Source organism: Drosophila arizonae, chromosome 3, assembly GCF_054131065.1.
Source record: "Drosophila arizonae isolate 15081-1271.41 chromosome 3, UAZ_ARI_1.0, whole genome shotgun sequence".
NCBI lineage: Eukaryota > Metazoa > Arthropoda > Insecta > Diptera > Drosophilidae > Drosophila > Drosophila arizonae.
Window position 1 is genome coordinate 29,347,805 of NC_142923.1, and position 24,194 is coordinate 29,371,998.

At 35.9% G+C, this 24,194-nt stretch overlaps 1 protein-coding gene across 5 annotated transcripts in view; it reads left to right on the forward strand.

Annotated features, from left to right (window-relative positions):
• nAChRalpha6 (nicotinic acetylcholine receptor alpha6) overlaps nucleotides 1–24,194 on the forward strand; it is a 133,080-nt gene that overhangs the window by 89,178 nt on the left and 19,708 nt on the right. For 3 of the 5 annotated variants that reach the window (XM_089465727.1, XM_089465726.1, XM_089465725.1), the window contains exons 4-6: nucleotides 5,273–5,412; nucleotides 6,228–6,272; nucleotides 17,156–17,265. In XM_089465727.1, coding sequence (XP_089321853.1) covers nucleotides 5,273–5,412; nucleotides 6,228–6,272; nucleotides 17,156–17,265 — 295 coding nt within the window. Of the gene's footprint in view, nucleotides 1–5,272; nucleotides 5,413–6,227; nucleotides 6,273–13,159; nucleotides 13,205–17,155; nucleotides 17,266–24,194 lie in introns of all 5 variants that reach the window. The other 2 variants (XM_089465724.1, XM_089465723.1) reach the window with 1 other exon arrangement.

The following is a 24,194-nucleotide window of genomic DNA, read 5'->3' on the forward strand; positions in this document are numbered from 1 at the left end:
TTAAGCGAAAAGTAGAAGAAGATTTTCATTTGCAAATTACAAATGCTAAAATCGGTTGAATGTTGCTTATAACTTATGAAGTTTTAAGCTACCTATTAGCAGAGCTCCCCTTGGAGCTCCGACAAACGTTTGGGTGCCCCCACGCTTTCACCTCGACAATGCAATTTATTAAACTAACTACTTAAGCATGCGAAAAATGACATACATAAAACAAAAGAAAAGACTGAAATAGAGAGAGAGAGAGACTCAGAGAGAGAGAGAGAGACACAGAGAGAGGGGGAGTTTTGATTGAGTGGAGTATCCTAGAGGATATCCTGTGAAGTATAATTTGCTTTTGGATGCAAAGTTTTGGCTAATTTAGTCAGGGGAATAATACGAGTTATTCCTGAAAACCATTTAAGCAGATAGTTGAATCGTTGCCAGATACCGAAAGTTAAATTAAGATAAGCAAACCATCCTTAATTCGTTACCTGTACAAGCCTTAGTTCTTTTAGATTTCTTATATCGCCTTCAGTAACTACTCTAATGACTACAGGGTATACAATTAATCCAAGACACTCTCAAGCCGGGAAGCACTTAGAGTCAAGCAGCGCAGCGAAACAGCCGAAGCAGCCTGCAGCAGGGATAGGGCAATGAGATTGAGCAGGAGACGGGCGGGGGTAACAGTGGAGACGTGGGGCTTCGCCTGAACACCCGGCTTACTCAAGTGGCGGCAGAGCACTTCAAGGAGATATTTTCAACACACTTTGGCTTCGACAGCAACAGCAACAGCAACAGCAACAACAACAGCAAGAGCAACAAGGACAATGGGCGCTAGGCATTTGCAACTTAATTGCAATGTGTGAGGTGTGCGTATGTGTGAGTGTGTGCGAAGGTGTTGTGTGTAGAGGGGCGTGGCATGTGCTTTGCATTATGCATGAGGCGCCGACACACGGGCGGCCCGTCATAATCATTTTGTGAGCTGCCTTCTATGCGCTAATTGCAATTAAACAATAATATGAATGTAAGAGGGGACATACGGTAACAGTGAGAAAGAGAGAGAGAGATGGAGAGAGCGTGACTGAGTCTAGTGGAAATTTGAGAAAAATTCGTTTAGAAAAGTGAAAAGGGCGCGTAATTGCGTCGCGCATGTCGCGCTTTAGCAGCAAAAGGCATTTAATTAAATGTTAACAGCAACACGAAGCAACAGAAACAACAACGACAACAACAAACAGACAATTAACAAGGCCTAATTGTTGTTGCTGTGCTGGCGCTGTCTTTTCGAGTCGCATTTGTTGCCTTTGCCATTGTCTGCATGTATTTGCATACCATTAACCCGAGCATATCATTCGCCCTCTTCCTCACACTCCTGGAGTGCATTACCAACACTCGCAAGACGCGAGTCAAGAGTTGCTCAAAGGAAAGCGGGCTGCAGGCCGCGTATTTAATTGCCAACAGCATTGTCATCGGCATCTCAAATAGTCAAAGAACAATTTTCTGATAAATAAATACAATTTGTCGCTATCAAGTAATATGAATGTTAGTCCAGAAAACTTATACGCAATTGTATAATACATGTTATTATGCTAATTTTTTTTGTTAGGCATACGGAGTGGAGGCATCGCAGATAAATTAAAGATCGTGCGTCGTTAATCTCTTATCCTTATTAAAAGCAAGCTGTGCTCTTTCCTTAGTAGTACTTGGCAGATGCTTTTGTATAATTAGAAGCTAAGAACTGTACAAAGGAGAAAATGTAAGTGTCACGCAAGAAGCAATCAGTAGGCGAACTGGAGTGGGGAGTTATGCTATTAACAGCGCATAATACTGTTAATAACATATCATGGCAGTGTGCGGAGGAGCAGTTCTTGTTAAAAACTCATATATAAAATATATTTTGCACAGCAGCTTCTCAGACTTAAACATATACTCCAAACTATACGAAATAGAACCATGTAGATTCGTAAGGGACCTGCTTTGCGTCAACATAGCTTATCAGACACTGAGCCAAGTTTTAATTTGTACTCTAAACTATATCTGATATGATATACACTTAACTAACGCTTTGATCACCCTGCTGTCTTTAGCTAGAGGCTGGCCGCAGTGGCAGTCATAAGCGTCATTAAATGGCCCGGTGGAAAGTGTGTTTTATAACAGCCCGTAAAAGCGGCCACGACAAATATTTAAGCAGAGCGCAAAAAACTGTGCAAATTTGCGAGCCGAGTGAGGGGCAGTCAGGGGAGGTGGGAAGAAAATGTGGAGAGTGGCACTGCTGTTCACGTTTATCTAGTCCGAAACACAGGTCGGGGGCAAAATTGACAACTCAATTGCGAAAACTATTTACACGCAATTAGGCGAAATGACAGGGCGCCACAGCTCACGGCAAAGTTGTCAAGTGAAATGCGAGCAAAGGCACATAAAAAGAGGTATAACAAAAGGACGGCCCGGCACACCCTGGCTGACAGGCTGGCTGGCTGGCTAGCTGGCTGGCTGGCCGGGTGACTGGCCGGGTGACTGGCTGCCACCTTCGAGCTGCTCCGCCGAGTCTCGAGTGTAAATATTGACCAGGCCCGAACAAACTATGGCACAGGCAGCGAGCAGCCGCTGAGGAGCAGGACCCCCAGCCAGGCGGCAGAGCTCATTCATAAATGCATTAGCTAGCTGTCAGGCAGTGCAATCGAATTCATGTTGGCATTAAACGTAAATTATGCAGTCCATGAATTTAACATGGCTGAGCAAACCACTCGGACACCGACCACCAACCACCAACCACGTACGTCCGTACGTACGTACGAATACTTGTCAAGGTGACTGTAAACGGATTCTGTGTTTATTACATGAGCCGCATTTCAATATGCCAAGGACATGTCGGGCTTTAAACTTGCATAACGTGTGCGACGCTAATAATATATAATGGTAAATATTAACCGGCTTTGTCCGGTCAATGTATTTTGGTCTTGTTTATTTGTAAATGAGGCGAGGCATATTCGTTTTAAGCCAAGCTTCGGCTTTGATGGACAATCAAAGGACATTCTAAAATGAGTATTACAATCAAAGTGAATGATTGTGAAGATAGTTGTAGCACATTTAAATAAGGGGAAACTTCTCAAATTGAAGTTTGAATTTTAATTAAAACTACATATGTTTTTCTCTTTAAAATTAAATTATGTATAGGTAGTGCTAGTATATAGTATATTGTGAAATGTAGAGGGGGGAAAGTTTCAAAAAGTTTTTCTCTAACTTTCCAGCTTTCTTTGAGTCGGCTTTCTTTGTCTGGGAAAATGGCCAACTGCCATGCAGCGTACGGAGGCTCTAACATTTTGGGCAGCATGTTAGTCCTCAAAGAGTTCACACACCTATATATGTATATATATGTGTCTATGTACATATAGAGTGAATATATATTGCATCTAACACTCGACTTATTTGTATTGCATGCCGCCTTGTGACCCAGTTACGTCTTGTTGTTTGGCCTTGAGCGACAACTTGTACAAACTTCTCCTAGCTCTGCAGTTGTCCTCGCATTGCAGTTGACATTTGTTCACACACACACACTGAAACACCCGCAATCACTGCACGTGTGTGTGTCTGTGTGTGTGAGTATTTGTGTCTCTTGAGTTCGCCCTTTTGCATGATTTAAAACTATTTAACTTCCTTTGGTCTCTTCTCGTGAACTCTCGTATTTTCTTGCTTTGCTTTGTTTTGTTACGCTTTTTGACATTTTGCGCTGTGATTTCCCATTTTGCACCTTTTATTCTGAGTGGTTTTACGAGTACCAAACCCCTCAGTTTCAGCTCCGTGTCCTCCGCTGACTCCCTGCCTGCCTAACTAAAAAATTTATGAGTTTTTAACCTTGCTGCAAATGCCAACAACTACGTAGAAAAACAAAAAAAAGGTAGAAGAAAATGCAAAATTTTGCTGACAAGTCCAAATGCTCGACGGGTTGCCCCTGTACAAAGTTGATGTGCATCTCTCTTACTCACTCGCTAGCTTTCTCTCTCTCCCACTCTTCCCGTGTGCCTGTAAATTGTTAATTACTATTGTGATGCACATTGTATTTTTGTAGGCCAATTGCTACCAACAGCAGCGGCAATGCGGAAAGATATGCTGCATATGCGGCGTATGCGTAATATTTTTTGTTGGCTTACTTTGACGTTCGGCGTAAATAGTGGGCTTAAGAGATTGCTGCACACACATATGAATATATATATATATGTGGTTATGGCTTTGTATGAAATGCTTAAGTGTATAAGGAACAATTGCAGCTCGCTTCATTTGCATTAATTTAAATTAAATCTCTCAGCATTTTTATCTTAAATACAAAAATGCTGAAAGAGAGTGAACAAAGGACTAGAGTAAAGGCATAAAAAAAAGAAACAAATCTATGCGAGAGAAGAAGGTTTATCACAATGAATTTAAATATTGTTGAAGATTAATAAAATGCATATGTATTTATAAAGGAATATGATAATGATATATATAAAGATCAAAAATAGATATAGTAAGATAGGGAGAGTATCTGAGAGCGAGTGAGACTCTGAGAGAGAGATTGCCTGACAGAGGAAGACTCCGAGAGGACGATAGAGAGAGAGGGAGAAAGAAAGAGAAAGAGCGATAGATAGAAAGGAAGAGTGAGATTGAAATAGATAGTGAGAGTGAGAGAGAGATAGAGACTCTTAGAAATTCAAGAAAGGATAACACAGAAATTAAAATATTACCAAAGATTAGATTTAATGCATATGTATGGATGAATTTAAATTATTGATTCCCAAAAATGTATTCCAATCGAATTTGGCTACTTCTATTTAAATTTTCATTTGATTAACAATCTCTTCATAACTGATTGGAAAAACAAGAGTAAAGTTTGCACATAATAAAACTGAATCGATTTGTTATTCGTGTTGCACACGGCCAAATTTGAATGAATTGTTAAATGTGCATGCTCGATATAATTGTCCGTACCGCACTGCAAATGCAAATAGAGGATGGATGGCTCGCATATAAGCAGCAATGCCTGATGCCTGATTCCGCTGACGCCCCGCTTGACGGGCGCAACAGGAACAATTTAGGCCGTAATTAGGTGGCTGCCAGAAACTGAACATGGTGCAAGATTTTTAATTGCTATCTAATGAGCTGCCATGCATGCTGACTGCTGCGTGCTGCTGTCCATGGGCGAGTCGTTCATTAGCTCAGTTTAGTGAGATGTGCCATAAACATAAACATGAATCAGTGCAGCGAGTTTTTGAGGCCTTTGGCAGCTTATTAACTTGACATGTGTTTGCCTTACGTATTGCAGAAAGCTGTCAGGGACCACACGAGAAGCGCTTACTCAATCACCTGCTCTCCACCTACAACACACTGGAGCGACCCGTTGCCAACGAATCGGAGCCCCTGGAGGTAAAGTTTGGACTAACGCTTCAGCAAATTATCGATGTGGTAAGTGGCGAAATTCCCAAGAGCAACCAAACTACGTGTCTGAATTCCCAAATAACCGTAATCAACTTGAATAATTATAAAAGAAAAAAAAAAGAAAAAAAAACCAAAACAAACGGAATGGGGACTACATGAAGTATTTTTTTTTAAATCAAGTGTGGCCGTCGCGACGGTTTATTGGAATAGAATAAGATAACACATACATACATACATATATACATATATAGGACTATAGATAACGAAAAAAAAACATTTGTGGCTATTGTGGTAAGTGAGTGAGTGACATGTACCCGCCGATCGAAACTACATCAACCTACATTTCGTTAAGCTTTTTCTTTTTGCAAATAAATATGGAATTTTTTTTAAATATATATTGATTATAATCTATTGGCAGATATTTATGCAATTTTTTTTGTTATTATTGGACAAAAGAAGAAAAAAACAAAAAAAAAAGAAAATCAGCGATAAAAAAAAACAATTGGAAAAGCTAATATATATATATATATAATTTGTACAAGGGTTAGGCTATAAAATTTGTACAAAATATTATGCAAAATAATTTATTTTTTTTTTTTTAATATCTATAAAATAATTTTAATTTCTTACATAATCCTTATATTTTTACGAAAAGAATCATAGGGCTTCCGCAATATTTACTTTACTGATTTAAATATATTCTCACACCTTTGATAAATTCAACATATATTTAAGCAGTTTGGACCTGTCGCGGCGGTATCTCAATTTCTGTCTAAAAAAAAAAAAACACTGAATCATTTTTCAATAAAAGTTAAATTGACGAGCTCTTGCGTTTTTTATAGGACGAAAAGAATCAGATTCTGACCACAAATGCGTGGTTAAATTTGGTAAGTGACATGTACCAGCCGTCAAATTTGTCTAGCACCTGTTTGTCTGCCTAGGGTCTTACGTTCGTACACAGTTTCAGTTTGATTTGCTTTGACTTATGATTTCAGATTTATAATGAACAATAGTGAGTGACCAACAGTAAACACAAGCCTATTTTATTTCGAATACATTTGCGTTTGTCTTTCGAAACCGTCTTTTATCAAATATGTGTTGTCTCGATATGTGTGTGGAAAGAACTATATACAAATATTATATTTAAAATCAACCGAAACTTATTTGCTGTAATACACCGTTCATATATACATATACTATATATTGTTGTTAGTGCAAATCTGCAGTCACTTTAATTAAAAGCAAACGATAATAAAAATAATCAAAGCTAAAACGAACCCAAACACTAAAAAATAAATAAATATCTAACAAACCAGCACGCATCTTAAAAATTAAGCTCTGTTAGACTGCTTGAGCCATAAACAATATTTGATTTATAGGCTTCTCCGCTTGCCCACATTGCCTATGCATTCAAGGGCCTTGTTAAATTGGCATAAATTGCCTGAGAGCACTCCACTCATAAGCCCAAACAAATAAATCAAGTGAGAAGATGTGCGACGGCCTTCAGTGCCCCAGCTTATACCACGTATATGGCCACATGTTGATGAACTCCAATGTTGGGCTCTAACTAGCCATGGACCAAGTCCGAAAATAGTCCTTGACCACTTTTCATTTGTATTTTTAGATTAACCAGCATCGCGTCTTTAGATACAAAAGAAATCAGCTTAGACAATCGAGTTCGCAACAAGCCTCCCATCTGCAACGCGCCTACAGGGTATTCATGCGCACAGAAATAAAATTGATGTACCAATACTTTTTACGGTCTGATTGTGGCATCACCTGAAACAGGGTGCGATTGATCGAATAAAACATAAAATAGAACCCTTTTCAATAAAATTAATAGCGAATTTTTTCTGCGAGATTTATGACAGCAACAAATAATTTCCCATTTTTGCAGAGCTGATTTTGAATGCCTTTGTTTTGGCTATGTTGAGAAACTGAAACTTCAAAAATTAATAAAAAAAAAAAAAACACTGACAAAGGCCTAAAATAAAAAATGTGATTAAATGAAAACTGCATCATTGTTGCATATGCACAAAGCAAAAAAAAAAAAAAAAAAAAAACAAAAAACAAAAAACAAAACTAACAAAGCAAAAAATTTGTAACTAAAACAATTATTAATAAAAACCATTTTAGCAGCGTGTCTAGGCGTTTTTCATTGACGTTGTCTCTGTGTGATTTACATATAAATATCTATATATATGGTTTTTTAAATGTGTCTACCTATACATTACTTGACTTTTTTCATTTCAATAAATGTTTTTAACCACGCGACATTGTTTGCCATTCGGGTTTTTTTTTTTTTTTTAGTTTGGTCTGTTGTGCCACATGTTTTCTCACACAAATTAAATTAACACATGAAAATCCAATTTAATTAAATGACAGTCTGAATTAAAAAAGCAGTAATTATATGCACATATGTGCATATGTATAGTATATATACTGAAATATATGTATGTATACGTAATGCAATGCGCTTAAAGTGTTGTTTGCCTGCGGCAAAAGTGATGCAAATATTTATGCATTTACTTTAAAAAATAACACTCAATCTATTACAGAATATTACGTTAATGAAACGTGCTCGGCTTTAATGAATTTTTGTAATTATATTCAAATTGGCTTTCAAAAATAATTTAAAAATAAAAAATAAAAATAATTGATTATGCAATAGACGTAAATCCAAAATATTTCTTTAGAATTTTTTAAATAAGGGGTTTAAAAATCTTTCAAAATATATATAAGACTGTTTTAATAGAGGATACCGTAAGATTTCTGCTGAAGTGACAAATGTTTTGCCGTTATTTAAGACTCTAACTAAGATCCTGTTTACGAAATTCTAAACTCTAGCTCAAATGTCTAGCCAACAGGGAGTTATCATCAGCCTGTTATTATCCTCAAATAATTAATTGATACCATTTGCTATAGAATTTTTGATTTGTAGCGTAGTTTATTTATTAAGTCCCATTAGGGCGAGCGATGCTTGGTATGACAGTAAATGCTTCGCTCTCGAGTTGATTGCACACAAATAATGCAGAAAAGGATAAATTAGGGATTACACAGATATATATGCCAGTCGAGAGCTTGGAAAGCAGACAAACAACTTGTGTTAAGCGCATTAGAGACGGAGTAAACCTTTGCATTAAATACGCATTTAATTTCAAATTAATTATCATAAATGCTACTGCAAAACCTCGTGTTAATTTAGACAGTTTCCATATTTTCGTGCGTGTGTATGTGTGTGTATGTATGTATTTACTAACCAAATCAACTACTGCAAATGTATCAATTGCAGATTATGTTTGAACTATTTAATTATTGCTGGGTACATGTCATAAAACGTTTACGAACAACTGAGTAAAAGTAAAAGACAACAAGAAAATGTTTAAACCAATCAATATAAGAAGAAGCCATGCATGTTGCTTAAAAATATAAACTAAACTAAACTCGAATCTAACTAAACTGCTAAACTAGGCGTACTCTCTTATATCCAAAAACAAACAAAACCTAAAAACGGAAGAGAAACTGTTCCTTGATCGATTTGGCTTTAATGTGTGCAGCAAGAAATTTTAATTAACGCAGCTAAATGAATTTATTTATTTCACGCATGGGCATTTGCATTTTGATAGCCACACACTTGATTTATGCACTGAATTGCGATTGATGCATTGATAGAAAAGCCGCAACGCGCGTTTTGTTCATTTCCAAACACCATTAATTATTTACCCCAACTGCAGCCTTATGAATTTTTAGCCCTGACATTTTCACCTTTCACCCTGGCCGCATTGTCAATTACGCTAATTAGTTTATAAATAATTAATAGCTTACCCTCGCCCAAGCCGCTGCATATGGAGCTGCTCGAACTCACCGACTAAGCAAATGAGCTAACTAAAATGATTATCAACAAATATCTCACATACAGGAAACAAGCTTGTTTATAGTCCAAGAGCTTAAAGCTCGGCGTGAGCTATGCAGCTGCAGATCGAGTTTAAAGTAAAAGCTCACAAATACACTGACAGCCTTTGAAAGTGATTCGAGAAGTCGAAAGTGATTTATCCCGGATTCGAAATTATGATAAATAAATGCATATACAGTATAAGTTCTAGATAGCTTCAATTAATTATCCACATAGAAATCAGTTTGAATTTTCGCCAAGTTGACCACGCGCCCACTACCCTGAACCCATACATACATATATATATGTTTAATTTGGCATACTATGTGTAAAACAACAAAAACGGGAAACCACTGGAAAAAGCATTTCAAGTGTCCATGGTCCCTCGCCACGTGCTCAGTGGCTGCCAAGGTTTTTGCTTGATCTCCTCTTTTTTCTATCAACTTTTTCCATGTTGTTGATGATGATGATGATGATGCTGATGGTGATGGTGCCTTAAGCATCGGTGGCCCAGGCATGTCAGTCAGCCAGTCGGCCATCCGTCCATCCGTCCAGATGCAACCAGACACCAGGAGGAGCACATGGTAAAGTGTCATTGGCAAAATTACAGCTGTACGTTCCGAGGCGTACGTGAGGCGGTCTTGAACTCTCAAGTGTCAGAGGCCACCTCTTTGGCACGCCATTAAAATGCACATTGTGTGCGGCCGAGCAGCAGAGAAGCCGGGAAGGGAACAGGCGCAGTGCAGGCAACATCAAAATTTAAGAAATAAAGTCATTAGCATTTTTCGGCTAACACCGGGAGCACTAACTAACCTCGCTCTATCTCTCTCTCTCTCTCCACCTCTATCGCTCTCTCGCTCTCGCTCTCTTGCACTCCTTGGTCTTAATAAGTTCCCACACAAAAGCCCAGCAAATGACTGGCCATAGAAATGTGTCAAAAGGAAATGTCTAAGGGGTATTCAAGGCATGAGCAAGGCTCAAGTGCAACGAGCACTAGAAAGGTCCTTAAGCTGCTAATAGCAGCTAGTTAGCTTAGTGCCAATGTCAATGGCTTACGGCGGAACACTGCAAAAACAAAGTCTGGGCCCACAGAGAAGTGGGAGCTGTATATTAAATACATTGCATTATTTGAAAATATATTATTCAATGGGCTAGAAATTGTTCCCTGAATTGCTGATTTTTTGCTAGGTTGAAAAGCGAATCACACTTTTAGGCTGTTAACTTTTGAAGCTCTACCGTTGCTACATATGTATGTCTCGAACGTGCATTAAATATAATGGCTATTATTTTGTTTTTCGCTTGCAGAGCTCATTACAGCAAGCCCTTAGCTTAATTCCAATTTTATGAACGTTTGCCACACAACATGCAACAATTTGGGGCAGAGCCAAACTGCGCGCACTTATCACACACTTATTTGCCGTGGCATCAGCAGCGGCGGGTGGGACAGCGGACAGCAGCTGCCAAGGCTAACAAACTTTGTCCTTGAACAGTTCCAGTGCGCGCAGAGACCAGACATGTGTAGGTAGGCGTGTAGTAAACCCCATTTATAAGCAAGTTTTCTGGCAACATTTATCATGAAAGACGGTAGCTAAGCACATGTACAGTTGGATCTGGCTGCTGGGGCAATTGTTGGCTCATTAGAAACTCATTTAAAAACAATTTGGCACGTTAATGCAAAATAAATCTATAAGCTTATGCAGGCAATGACAACGTGCTCGACGAGCTGCGACATTAAACTCCATGACAACTTTCACTAAAGCTTACAGTATGTACAAAACGTAAGCGTATGTATCCGATACACTTACATATGTCTCAGTGTGTGTGTACGGCCTGTGAAGTATATATGTACAGGGTGTACATAAAAAGAGAGCAGTGCGAGCATTTAATGCAAATGTCATTTGTTGCAAATGATGTCTTCAACTCGAGCAAATTGCGTTAAGCAAAAACGCTGGGACTGAAATGGCGACAGCCGAATACCCTAAGTTATGTTGTAGTAGCTGGATCGAATATATTTTAGAAATACTTTTGCCATATTCTTGAATAATAGTTAATCTAATTCAAGATTAATTCCTATACTAATAAATATACACTTTAATTCAGAGAGTATATTAGTAAAACTAAAATTAAGTAAACCTGCACCTCCCGTTCCTAAGCATTTATCTTTACTTGGGGTTTTTAGAAAAGGGCAAACATTAAAGAAAAAGCATATATACATATGTATGTTGATATTGCAAAAATATATGTATGAACAAATATATATATATATTAGTATGCGATGATGTTGGCTTCCTCGACATTTTCCACACACGCTCCAAGACGTGTCGCGGCTGTGTTTGACTGTGTGTGTGTGTATGTGGCTGTTTGTGTGTGTTTTTGTGTTTTTTGGCGAGGAAGAGCGCTTAGTAAACTGCCTGTCATAAACATGAAATTTGCACAAAACCGCCATTTTTATAAGGTGTCAAAAGCAAATATCGCATAACACATATCACAGGCGCATGCATATATAGACGTTATGGCATTTGCTGATGTCGAAAGGAAGTGCTGCGCATATTGGCTTACCAAAAACGTTAAGTGGCACCCTTGCCCCCCTCCTCCTTGCCCCCCTTCACACTCTCAGAGAGTGGGTGGATCCACCCTGCATATCATTACAAGTATCCTGCCAGGTCGGGAAGAGCCCAGCCCCTTCCCTTGTCGAGAGAGCCCCCTCAATACCCCAACACTTTGTATCTTTTAATGGCTCAAGTCGTTATTGCAGCTGCTGTCAGGCACTAACTGGGCCAAAATGTTGCCCTTGTTGTTGTTTTACCATTTTTGCCATTTTGGCTCTCTCCGTTTCATTTTTTGGTTTTTTGTTTTTCGTTTTTCGTCTTTAGTTTGCACTGGCAAGTTATTAATGACAGAAGTCACCTCTGCGCTGAGGCTTTCATATGCAGATGTCAGGCAAATGAAAGGCCACTGAATGAAGCAAGGCGTAGTGGCAGGTGGAGGAGCCTGTTCTGCATCGAAAGCGAAGCAGCTTGAATTCCATATTAAATTTTAGTAAGCACACACTGATACACAGACGGACGTTTGACAGACTGTCTGTCCACTTTTGACTGACAATGGGCCAGCATGAAATATCTTTAATTAAAATTTGTATAAAGATAAATGGGTTTTGATATCCACAATGGCTAGTTCAAAGTTTTTATTGCACAGACACATGCCCACATCTGATCAAATGGCAAAGTGAAATGTCGCCTCACAATGAGCACACAAAAGGACTCGGCTGACTGCTGACTCCGCTGCCTAACCAGCAGCAAAATTGAGAATTTAGAATTGAGAATTGAGCGCTGAGCCCAAGGACATGGACATGGACAAGCCCTGCTTTGTGTAAGCCAACAAAGTTTTGATAGCTTTTCTATACATTTTGTGCTATTTGATTAGGTCTTTGTGCCGGCGTCAGGCTAATTACACAACTCGTTATTCAATTTCTGAGGGAAAACAGAGGAAACTCGATTCGATTGAAAGCTAGCCAGAAATTTGATTAGCCTTAACTTAAGCTGCTCATAATTTCACGGAATGCACATTGAAGCCAAATCGTGGAGCAGAATCGATCAACTGAACACAAACAAAGTCTGGCCAAATCCTAAAAACATATAATATAAATGAAAGAGGAACAAAATCTCTTTTAAAACTCGTAAAACAAACAAAAAAAATATTTATATATATAAACTTTCTATTATCATGCTCTGCTCTTTTTAACTTTATGCCTTTGATTAACTTTTATTTCTCTCCTTTCGTTGATTTCGTTCTTTTTTTGGGTTTTATTAATTTCCATTTTGCGTTGATGTAAATAAATTTTATTAAAAAAAAAAACAAAAACAAAAACAAATGCGTTTGTAGGACGAGAAAAATCAGCTACTTATAACGAATCTTTGGCTTTCGTTGGTAAGTTTGAACTTAAACTCAAAACTGAATTAAACATACAAATCTTGAATATTGTATTTTATAATAAATAAATCATCTGCTTAAAAATCGTTATCATAAATAGTACGAAAGAGCCCTTTGTTAGCCATGCTGAGCAGCCTTCAAGATGCCTTTGCCTGTTTGCGCCTTGTAAATATTTGAATAAATTGGAGTCGGCATCGGCTGCTAGGCCTAGCTAATGAAGTGCTTCTTTTGCCTGCCTCATAATTTATACACACACACGGCCATACCCTATGCTAAGAGTTGTACCAAAAAGCACTCCATGTTTATAGACCCAAAGTTCTATGTAAAGTTTCAATTTTTTGGAGATATTCAGCTCCAAAAATAATTCACTTTGTGTACTATAGTCCAGTTATCTCTAATGCCTAACTTTACACTTTTCAAAATAATGTCTCCCCTTCTCTCTCGCTCTGTCTCTCTAATCAATCAATCAATATCAATGCCAACTTTTTAGCTTGATTGCGTGGCTTAGTACGTGTGTGATAAATTATTTAAACCATATATCTTAAATACAATCAAACTTAATCGTAAAACACCTAAATCAATGCGCTTTATTAAATAGATACCTACATTACTACACATAAACTACAAAAAAAAAGAAGAATCGAACATATTTTAAACTCTTCAACTAGCTAAAGCATAATGCAGTTTGATTTCCTATTTTATTCTTCTACTATTTAGTTTTCGAATACATTTTTAAGTAGCTTTCAAATACCTCAAAATACTTTGAGTTTTTAGTTTTAGCTGGCCCAGTATAAAATATTCATTTATAGTTTCAATATATATATATATTTATAAATATATATATTATTTTTAATTTGGCATTTATTATTGAGAGCAACTAAAAACCAAACACATAAACAACAAACAAAACACTCTAAACAACAATAACAACAACCAAAGTGAACAGCAACAACATTTGCATGGATTAAAAGCAAAAACTTCTCGCAAAAATTGCATTGTCCGACAAGTCTACGAATTAAACTACAAATCGCATGTCTTAAAATACACATTTTTCATATTTATTTATTTGTTATGATGCATGTGACACGTGTATGTTGTGTGTGAGTGGGTGTGTGAGTGTATTTTACATAATTTTTTGCCCTTGAGCTCATGTATATCCCACATTGGGCTTGTTGAAGCTCTCGTCAAAAGCCCTGTCAATTTGTGAAATTAATGAAATTATTTATTTAACACAACGGACCGCCTCTCTCCACGCTTCTCATGCGCATGTTGGATGCGTCCTGTAATTTGTAATTTTCGGTTTTGTTCAGGGCCAAAAGCTTTCAAAATGTGATTCATGCAACGTATTGTTACCATCGTTATTGGTGTTGCTCTTGCTGTTGTTGTTGTTGCCAATTGGCAATTTGATTGATGGCTTATGCGTCATTTATTAACTGACATTTTGAAATGTCCCCAATATGCTCGACAATTCCCAGCAACAGTTGTAATTTGAATGTTCTACGCCGAGCGACAGCCGACAAATCTACATGATTCGAATGGTTCGACCCTATAAAGTACTTACCACTCGCTCAGTGAATGTGGGGCAGTAGCTGGGGCAGCGGAAGGGAGTTGAGCTGCGATGGGTTAATCAACAGCTCTGATATGTTATATGACATAGCTAGAACTGTCAGACAGCAGACAGAAAACCAAGTGGAAATTAAGCACCATACATTTGAATTACCTTTGAAATGCACCAAAACTGAGAAAGGAGAAAGGAGTGAAACATTTATTTCTGATTGATTTATCAGCATTTAAATTATCTTTACGTGATGAATGATATGAGGAGCACCTGTAACTGGGGCATGGAATGTGTTTGAATACTCAAAGTATATGTCACAACGCACATTAGAAAAACTTACCACTTGATTATGATTGGAACGAATGAAATCGTACTCATTCCCCGTTAAATGAGTGAAACTGGAATATGGAATATCCGCATATAATATGAGAACCATTAAATATGTAAAGTCAAAAATGAGTCAAATGAAATTAGACTAAAATAAGTGAAGCATAAAATCATTGAGTCATGCCACAATATAAATTATTGACCATTTGAATTCTGGAAAATCGAAAAAAAAAAAAAAAATATATATATATATATATATATATATATATATATATATATATATATATATATATATATATATATATATTTATAGCGCGAAACAAAGCGAATTGATACACTACCAGAACTTGATGCTCCAAATTGCGAATAAATCAAAATTAAAAATAATTAAAAAGCAGAGCTCCTAATGTATTAAAAACAGGATGCTCTGCAATATAATTTTCGAGTGGAAAATAATTGCTCGAAACTAATTGCTATTGCGAAAAGCAGGAAAATCTCACCCGACTCTGCCACAAAATGGCGTAATGCGCGGTCCAAATTGCTGACAGTTCCTAGAGCAGGAGCGGCAGGAGGTCGTTTGCTCGAAAAATTGGTCATATTTCTGTTGCGTGTGGTTAGTGTGTACCGTCATCTGTTTTTACAGCTGTCATAAAACCGCACACAATAACAGCAGTAAAGTAGGAAGTTTTTAAAGCCAAGCAGACGTCGCCTCATGCTATATAAGAGTCTTATATATATAGAGAGATATGAAGTAAAATAAAATAATACATATATGTATATACAACGTATATGTATAATTTAATGCAATGTCCTGGCATATAATTAAATTTTTTGTGATTTAAAAAAGGATTCACTGCAGCAGGCGGCGACGAGACAATCGCTTGCTCTAAAAATGCCACAAATAGATATATCTTGCAATGTATGTGTGTGTGTGTGTCTATGTAAATTATAAAGCACAACAGCAACAACAACTATAATAACCAAGAGGAAAACTAGAGGAAAACTTTGCCGCTTTTATGACAAGAACCACTTGTAGGCGAGGCCACAAAGCTCAAGCGCGAGTTGCAAATTGTTTGGGTTTTTGTGTGCATGTGGCAGCAACAGAGCAACAAGCAGCAGCAACAGCAACAGCAACAGCAACAACTGCATACAGTTAACCGCAAATGACACAAAGCAGAGCCTAGTCCTGTGCCGACTCCTGGTGCTCGTCCTGGGGCCAAAAGATAGCGCGACACAAGTCAAAACAGTTGGCCACGCCATGTTGCAGGATCAGACAGTCGCGTTTAAATGATAATAGCAACAGGCAAAAACTTAATGATAATTATATACCCTAGCTGTCGGCAAAACATTGAGTTATTATATGGGCTCTATCTTAAGAGCTCAATTTACTGAATATATACAATACTAAGAAGAATAGGAGCTGCTCTTAAGTAGTACTAAAATTATATATGAAATTGGAGTTAATTGTCTTGAAAGTTGGGAAATCGAAGTATTCCAATATATCTAATTAAAGGGTTTGTTTCTACGATATTTCCAATAATGTAGAATATATAACAGGTGACTCTTGTAACATACATGTTCTATGATCAAGTGTTTCAGTGAATAGTCTTTTATATAAATATGTATGCCTCACCTGGCCTTGTTCTTATACAAGCTGCATAAGAGTATTGTAAGAGCACAATAAAAGTGTGTATATGTGTGTGTGTGTTTGTGTGTGTGTGTGTCTCTGTGCATGTATATGATAAGGCTTAAATAAACTCTTACTCTCCAGTGTCTTTTCTAGCTATGTGTTACTATGCAACAGCTCGCCTTCTAGTTTAACAGTGAATTAACATCGTGTCTGTTTTATGCATGTGCCCATTGTGAATTAGTTTCATTCGTTACCTTTACTTTACTCTGCATCTACTATTGTATGTAGCCTAGTTTCTGTGTGTCTCTTGTCTCACATCATGTTGCTTTATTATTTCAGTTATAGTCATACTGATTGTTTCATTTATGATTAGTATTTAACAATCAGCAAATATTTGATCGGTACTAAAATATTTTGAATGTATAACTAATAGGAATGGAACGACTACAACTTGCGCTGGAACGAAACGGAATATGGAGGCGTCAAAGATCTACGAATTACGCCCAACAAGCTGTGGAAGCCCGACGTGCTAATGTACAATAGGTAAGTGGGCCAAAGTACAGCTCGAATTTCGGACTTACTAATTCAATATAACAATGGATAAACGGATAAACAATAAACTATTAGAAATCAAAGTTACATTTTGATTATGCGCTCTATACTTAGTAATATACATCTTGAAAGTTCTCTAGGTATATAACATGAAATCGATATTCCAAAGACCCAAATATATCACAATCATATACTTTCCAACACTATATAATTCATATATTATAAATGCAATGGTAAGTGTGTATAACTGTTTTAGTTAAGCCCCAGCTAGAGGATAGCTATCAATCTCTTAAACTCAATATTTATCTAATATTTTATTCTAGCAAAGTTTTCGTTCCGAATTATATTATAAACTAATTTTATTGTAGTTGGTTTGTGCACTTTAGTTGGTAATGAAATATATATATTTATTGAGTTGCTTTCTTTTAATATTACAGCCAGTTCGAATTGTAGTCCATAGACTATAGATTGTTCAGCTATTACTTACTTATACCAATATTTTTAAGTTCCTGGACTATGGCCTTTCAACATGGAGCAATGGAATTTAAAGAAATGCATTACAAATGTCAAATTAATAAAATTATTTATGTATATGCCTAACCAAATGTATAGAACTGATAGAAATAAGGAGAAATACTAAATTATGTTCTTTTTCGCTATAAGAAAACTTGTGAAGAAGAAAAGTAAAATATATCTCAAACATATACGAATTATTTCCCGATTCATCAAGTAATCAATTCATAATTCAGCCTCATTGGTTATCTTCAAAAAATATTTAAGCATTTCAAAAGTAAATTCAAACTCACTAACTTCAATGACATTCTAATCAAGTGGTAACAGATACACTGTAGTATGTTCCGTTCGACCCAGTCTTTCAGTCCACTAGGAAAAGGTATATATACTTGAACTTGTTGTCTAGTGGAGGATAGAAAACTGCAACCTTTTGTTGGTTCAGGGAGACAATGTGTATTAACATAAGTATGATATTAAAAGTCAAGTATATGATAGCGTTGCCACTAACAATGAAAAGTATTGCCAGATCAACGCAAAGATACTCGCTTAAGATGTTTTTGTGTACGCAAATCAAGTATTAAGAACCAAACGATTCAATGCTCAGTAAATTTCCAATGCTCCAGCCAAACGAACTGCCCAATAATTAATACTCTGTATGATTTCCATTTCGTAATTATAGCTCACTTTTGTTTCTAGTTTACTTTTTGTTTGCTGAAAGCGTAAACATATGCTCTATGCAAATATATACATATGCAATATCCATAAATATCTATAGATAATCCCTGACCTGCTACTATAAACGTATCATAATCCCACTCGCTATTGTTTGTGTTTATGTCTATTATGAAAGGCAAAGCTAAAATCTAAACATAATCAACTATTTGTGTTTATTTCTATTTGTGTTCCAATGTTACCCAATAACCAAATTTTTAATTTGCTTTTAATGTTTTCTATGTGGAAAAGTCGACTAGACCTAAAAAATAAAACGAAAATATGTTTAATTTTATTTTAATGATAACAAGAAAAATCGTTGTTTACTTCGAATAAGAGTAGTTTACACGCAGTGGTATTCTAGTGGGACTGTACATTGTCAGCTTGCCGTTGATGTGGGCCTCACTTTGTAATTGGATTCGTAATGCTAACCGAAACAAATATATATATATGTCTATATATATATGCAATATTTATAATCTGTAACAGCTAATCAAATAATAACTAATTATAAAAACAAAACTTCAATTGATAAAAACGACCGAACTAAATAAAAGCTCAGACTAAACTCCTTGAACTCTAAACACATATTGTTTAACCAGAATATTATGCAAGTAGTTTGTTCGAAACAATCGAAAGTTCCCAAATCAAATACTTCCATAAAATCACATATATCCAATTCATGTGATCTGTTCCATATTCCATATTTATATATATATAATGTATAGTTAATGCATACGTAGTACATATATATATATATATATATATACTTAGTTTCCAAGCAAGCAAAAAAAAAAAAAAAAAAACATAGACAATAACCAACATATGAAATTGTTCAACAATATGCTGGTGTAATATTTCTGGTTAGACGTTCAGTACTTGAATTTATTTGGCCAAAACTTAAAAAAGTAAAAAAAAAAAAAAAACTCAATTGTCGAGAAAAGACAATAAATTTATTTGTATTTTTATGTAAAAAAAAAAAAAAAAAAAAAAACCAAATCAAAGGCAAAATAGATTTTCAAGTATTGTGCATGAGAAATCAAATCCCTCGTATTAAACAGCAACTAAATAAAAACGCATATATAAATAATACCAATCAACAAAACAAAAAATGAATATACTTATCGAATAACCTAACATCCATCCTAACCTTAACTAAATGTCAAGTGCCTCAACAAATCTCAATCTCTGTTGACACTTTAAACTATTGCCATTCCTACACCATTTTGTTCTTGCTAAACCCACATCCCCAACCGAACCACAACATACACCACACCACATTTAATATATATACTAACCAAACTATATATTAAAAAAAAAAAAAAAAAAAAAAAAAAAAAAAAAAAAACTAATTCATACTTAAACACTTACATTCATATTTAAGTCATTAACAAAATTTTAGTTTAGACTAAACTGAATTAACTTAAGCGCAACGACACCAAATCATATTACATTTAAAGGTGAACGTGAAATATCCCAGCAATATATTTTATTGATGTGATACGATATATATACATAGGAAAATATATACATAGGATTAAAATAATAATATAAGTTGCTCTGATTGCCGTTGGGTAGGTGAGCTTTCTTTATGAATTAAGGACTAATTTATTCCAGTATCTGAAATACCTTTCGAATAAATTCAATTCAGAAAATTGTTATCAGGAGGGAAAGGAAGCTAAAAAAAAATATTTATAAATATTATTCCAATTTAGTCTTACAATCAACTTCCTATACAAAAATAATATTTATATTTAATATAAATCGGATGTCAATATATTCCTCCTCTTTGAAGACAATATAAATCTGTCTCAATCTCTCTCTCTCTATGTATTTATATATCTCTATATATATCTCTCTCTTGCTCTCTCTTTCTTATCCTTATGTAGTAGACAACTCTATTCATTACTCCTCACATTCAACCTACCTTAAGTAAGCTTTGCTTTCGTGCCTGTTCATGGCTGAACTACAAATCAAATATTTGAGTAAAACGTGCTCAATTATATACTTCTGCATAAAGTTGGGCGTTTTTTATGCCCAATAGTTAGCTTGGTCCTATTTCGCTTTACTCTTGGGTTTCCCCCTATTTCTTCTTCTCTTTTTTGTTGGACAGCTCATCAAAGAATTGTACGCTGGATGCTTATATTCCAATCACGCTCGAGATACAGACAAACTTTTGCCTAATTCACGTATCAATCACTCAACAATAAGTTCACATTTTTGCGCTAAACTTTATTTTCATTTGCCGTCACTTAGCCCATCAACTCAAACATGCTTAAAGAACAAATAAACTCTCTATAATCCCAAATTAAAAAAAAAAAAAAAACCTAACTATATCTTACTTATATCTATGTGTATGTATGTGTGTACTGTATGTACGTGTGTGTGCTTAAATTATATACTTAGAAATAAAAACATCAACGTTAATTACGCCCTGCCACAAGACGTATGAAATACGTCCACGCAGTCAAACCGTTGCTAAGCTTATTCGGTTAGCAGATATTCCTTACTTCAGATATTCCTTATACACCTATTATGATATATATTTAATCTATATTATATATTATTATTGAATGAATTAAGCAGGAAAAACAATTCTTTCGCCAAGATATTTATTTAAATATAATAGTTTGATATTCTGCCAAATTCCTTGCTCTATAAATTTTAAAAGAGATTTCTTTAATATTTCCCTATAGCCTATCAGCAACGAGTTTCGTAACAATAATCACAGATACCAACTAAGCTACCCGTTCTTTTTAAAACGATGACAGGGCATCAGCGCAGTAACGATTAATTAAGAGTACTTTTTACGTATTTCTACGTATTTCCGATTGCAATCAGCATAATTATTCAGCTAAATGCAATTGATACGCCCCCACAATACACAATATTCTCGTTCTTTCCATTATCCAAATATATATAAATATTTGTGTGTGTATGAGTGCGTGTGTAAGTGTGAATGTGTGCTTACCTATTAACCAAATAATTAATTGTTATCATTGTTTATATGCGTGTGCTATTGTACGTTTTAGCTGTGTTTCACTGTGTCTATAGCTATCAATATTTTCATATCATGTCTTAGTCGATTGTTAAACAGTTAATACTAACCCATCCATAACCATATAAATAAATATATCTATATGCATACCCACATATATATATCTATTGTTATAACCAATTCCATATGCATTTATATTTCTGTTCGTGTGTGTGTGTGAGTGTATCTTTTATTTGTATATGTCTCCAGGCAATTGCGTTTAAAGATGCAGCCCACACAAACAACGAATATCCGAAGCAAAAGCCGAATCAATCTTATGACGGCTCATTAAGTCCATGTAAGCTAGTCTAAGTTTTGTTGTAAGCTCGGCTTAGTTGCATGTTGCAATGTAGTTTAAAGTTAAGCAATTTATACGTTAAACTATATCTATATACATATGTGTGTGTGTGCGAGTGTGTGCAAAATCACACAAACAAAGCTGAGTGACTTGTGGCTAAAAGTTTTTAGTGGTGACTTTTTCTGCGAACTTTACATATTTTTATATTTTTATCTATGTATGTAGGACATCAAATACTACGTACATAGGATATATATACTCCTATGATATGTCAGTTCATGATTCAGCTCTTGTAAGTTTACTCATACAAATTAGACATTCTTCCACTGCACTATGGGTCAAACGCCCGATTTTTTGGAAAAAAGTCTTATTTTCAAGTTGAAAAAATGTACAAAATTTTAATGCGAATCCATTAGGAATACGCTATATGTAAATGTTACATACTCAGAATTTTAACAGAGACGCGATCTGCTAACAAAACTGCTGTTAAACCGAGCTGTTATGCATGACACGCACATCATCAGTTTTGTAAAAACTTTATATGAATTTCAATCGCCAATTGAAATCAAAATAATGGCAATTAAATCAAAATTTGTGGTGGAAAATATAGAATCGGGCTTGTTCTTTGTTTTTACGTGTTTGTATTGTCCAAAATCTTTATGTGATGTAAAGTTTTGAGTAAGTCAAAAAGCTGCTTTTGACATCATTAAAAAAAAAAATTGTTGTCTTTGATAAGAGAAAACTTGTGTTTGTAGCATTTTGTAGCGATGAATTTACGCCCATATTATAAAATATTCAATTCCGAGCTATGACCTATAAGTTCAACGTGCACTTTTGCGCACTTTTTACGCAATTTCATTTTTCAGCAACTAACCTCGTCGCAGGTGAGGAAGAGGAAATAAGCCTGTTCGAAAGGCAGGACACTTCAAATTTTGAGGTTTATGGCATGCTAGCTTCAGATAATGAAGAATACGCTGATTAACAATAAAAGAGATATATTTTAATGTTATTTGTGCTTAAAATCATAAAATATAACCTTTTATTCCTTGAAAAAGATTTTTCTCAACTTCTACATATAAAAACTATATGATATAGTTAACCGATTTTGATAGTTTTTTTACAGGGTCTTTGAAACATGAAAACACATCTAATATGTGAATTTGGTGCAAATTACTTAAAAAGCTAAAAAGTTGGGACATCTAATAATATGAAAGAGGGGCGATGTCACGCCCATTTTTTCATCACAAATGCATGTTGCAAACAAAAGTCAAATGCAAAAAAACAAATTGAACTATCTTTACTGATTCAAAAGTTATTAATTAATTCCAAAAAATCGGGCGTTTGACCCATAGTGCACTGTGCACACACACTCTGCTTGAAAAAATATCATATTTCGGAAAGCTAAATATTCAGAGGTTGGACACAGATTTCTTCTCATTAAAAAAAAAAAATAAATTAAGTGCATTTAAAAGGCATTTACTAACGCGCCAGAAGTCGGCTTTCATGTTGGCTTGCTTGACATAAAGCCGGCATCATTTTTCTTATACTCGTACATAAGGCCAGCAAAGTATTCTCCACAACCTATTTTATTAACTTTTGTGCGCAGTGGACGCAGGACAGACGAAACCATAGCATACTTTTGAGCTGTGCGGCAAAAAGCTTTTACGCCATTACATTATTTAAGCAGCCAGATGAACTGAAACATTTTAAGCCATAACTGAAAAATAGAAATAAGCAACGGACAAAACACGAGAAAGGATAAAGTCTACTTAAATACCGCAAATCCTCTTCAGGTGCCGGCACAGATCTAAAAAGCGCGGCTTGAATGAAGATAAATATGCCGCAGCTGCACAAATTGTGGCCAAAGTGCAGCTAGCCAGCCAGCTAGGTGTCAACTACACAAATTTTGTAGAGCTAATTGCACTGCAGTGAATACTCTAACTGGCGGAGCTTACGGCATGGGGTCGCAAATGGATTTTGGATGTCAGTCAAGAACAAAAGGCTTAAAATCCAAAGAGGACCTGAAACGGTACGCTGCACAAACTCACGTAGTGCTGGGCACGCAGCATCCGGTGTTGATTACCCGGACTCGTGCCCGTGTCCGTGTCCGTCTATCTCTGCCAGACTGCCTAGAGCTCCCACGCAAGTTCCGGGGCAATAGCAATCCAGAGGCCAAAAGATATGATATTGATTCTGTCGAGGGAAATCAGTGAGTAGAGCAGCTACTGGGCGTGGTCGTACACGCACGAGCCTACGGACTGTCAACTTTATTTACTAATGAACCAGCGTCGCGTTTCGGGCTGTTCCATCAAAAATTTCAGCGAAATCTCGCCAGTTTAAGAGCTCATTAACATTACGGAG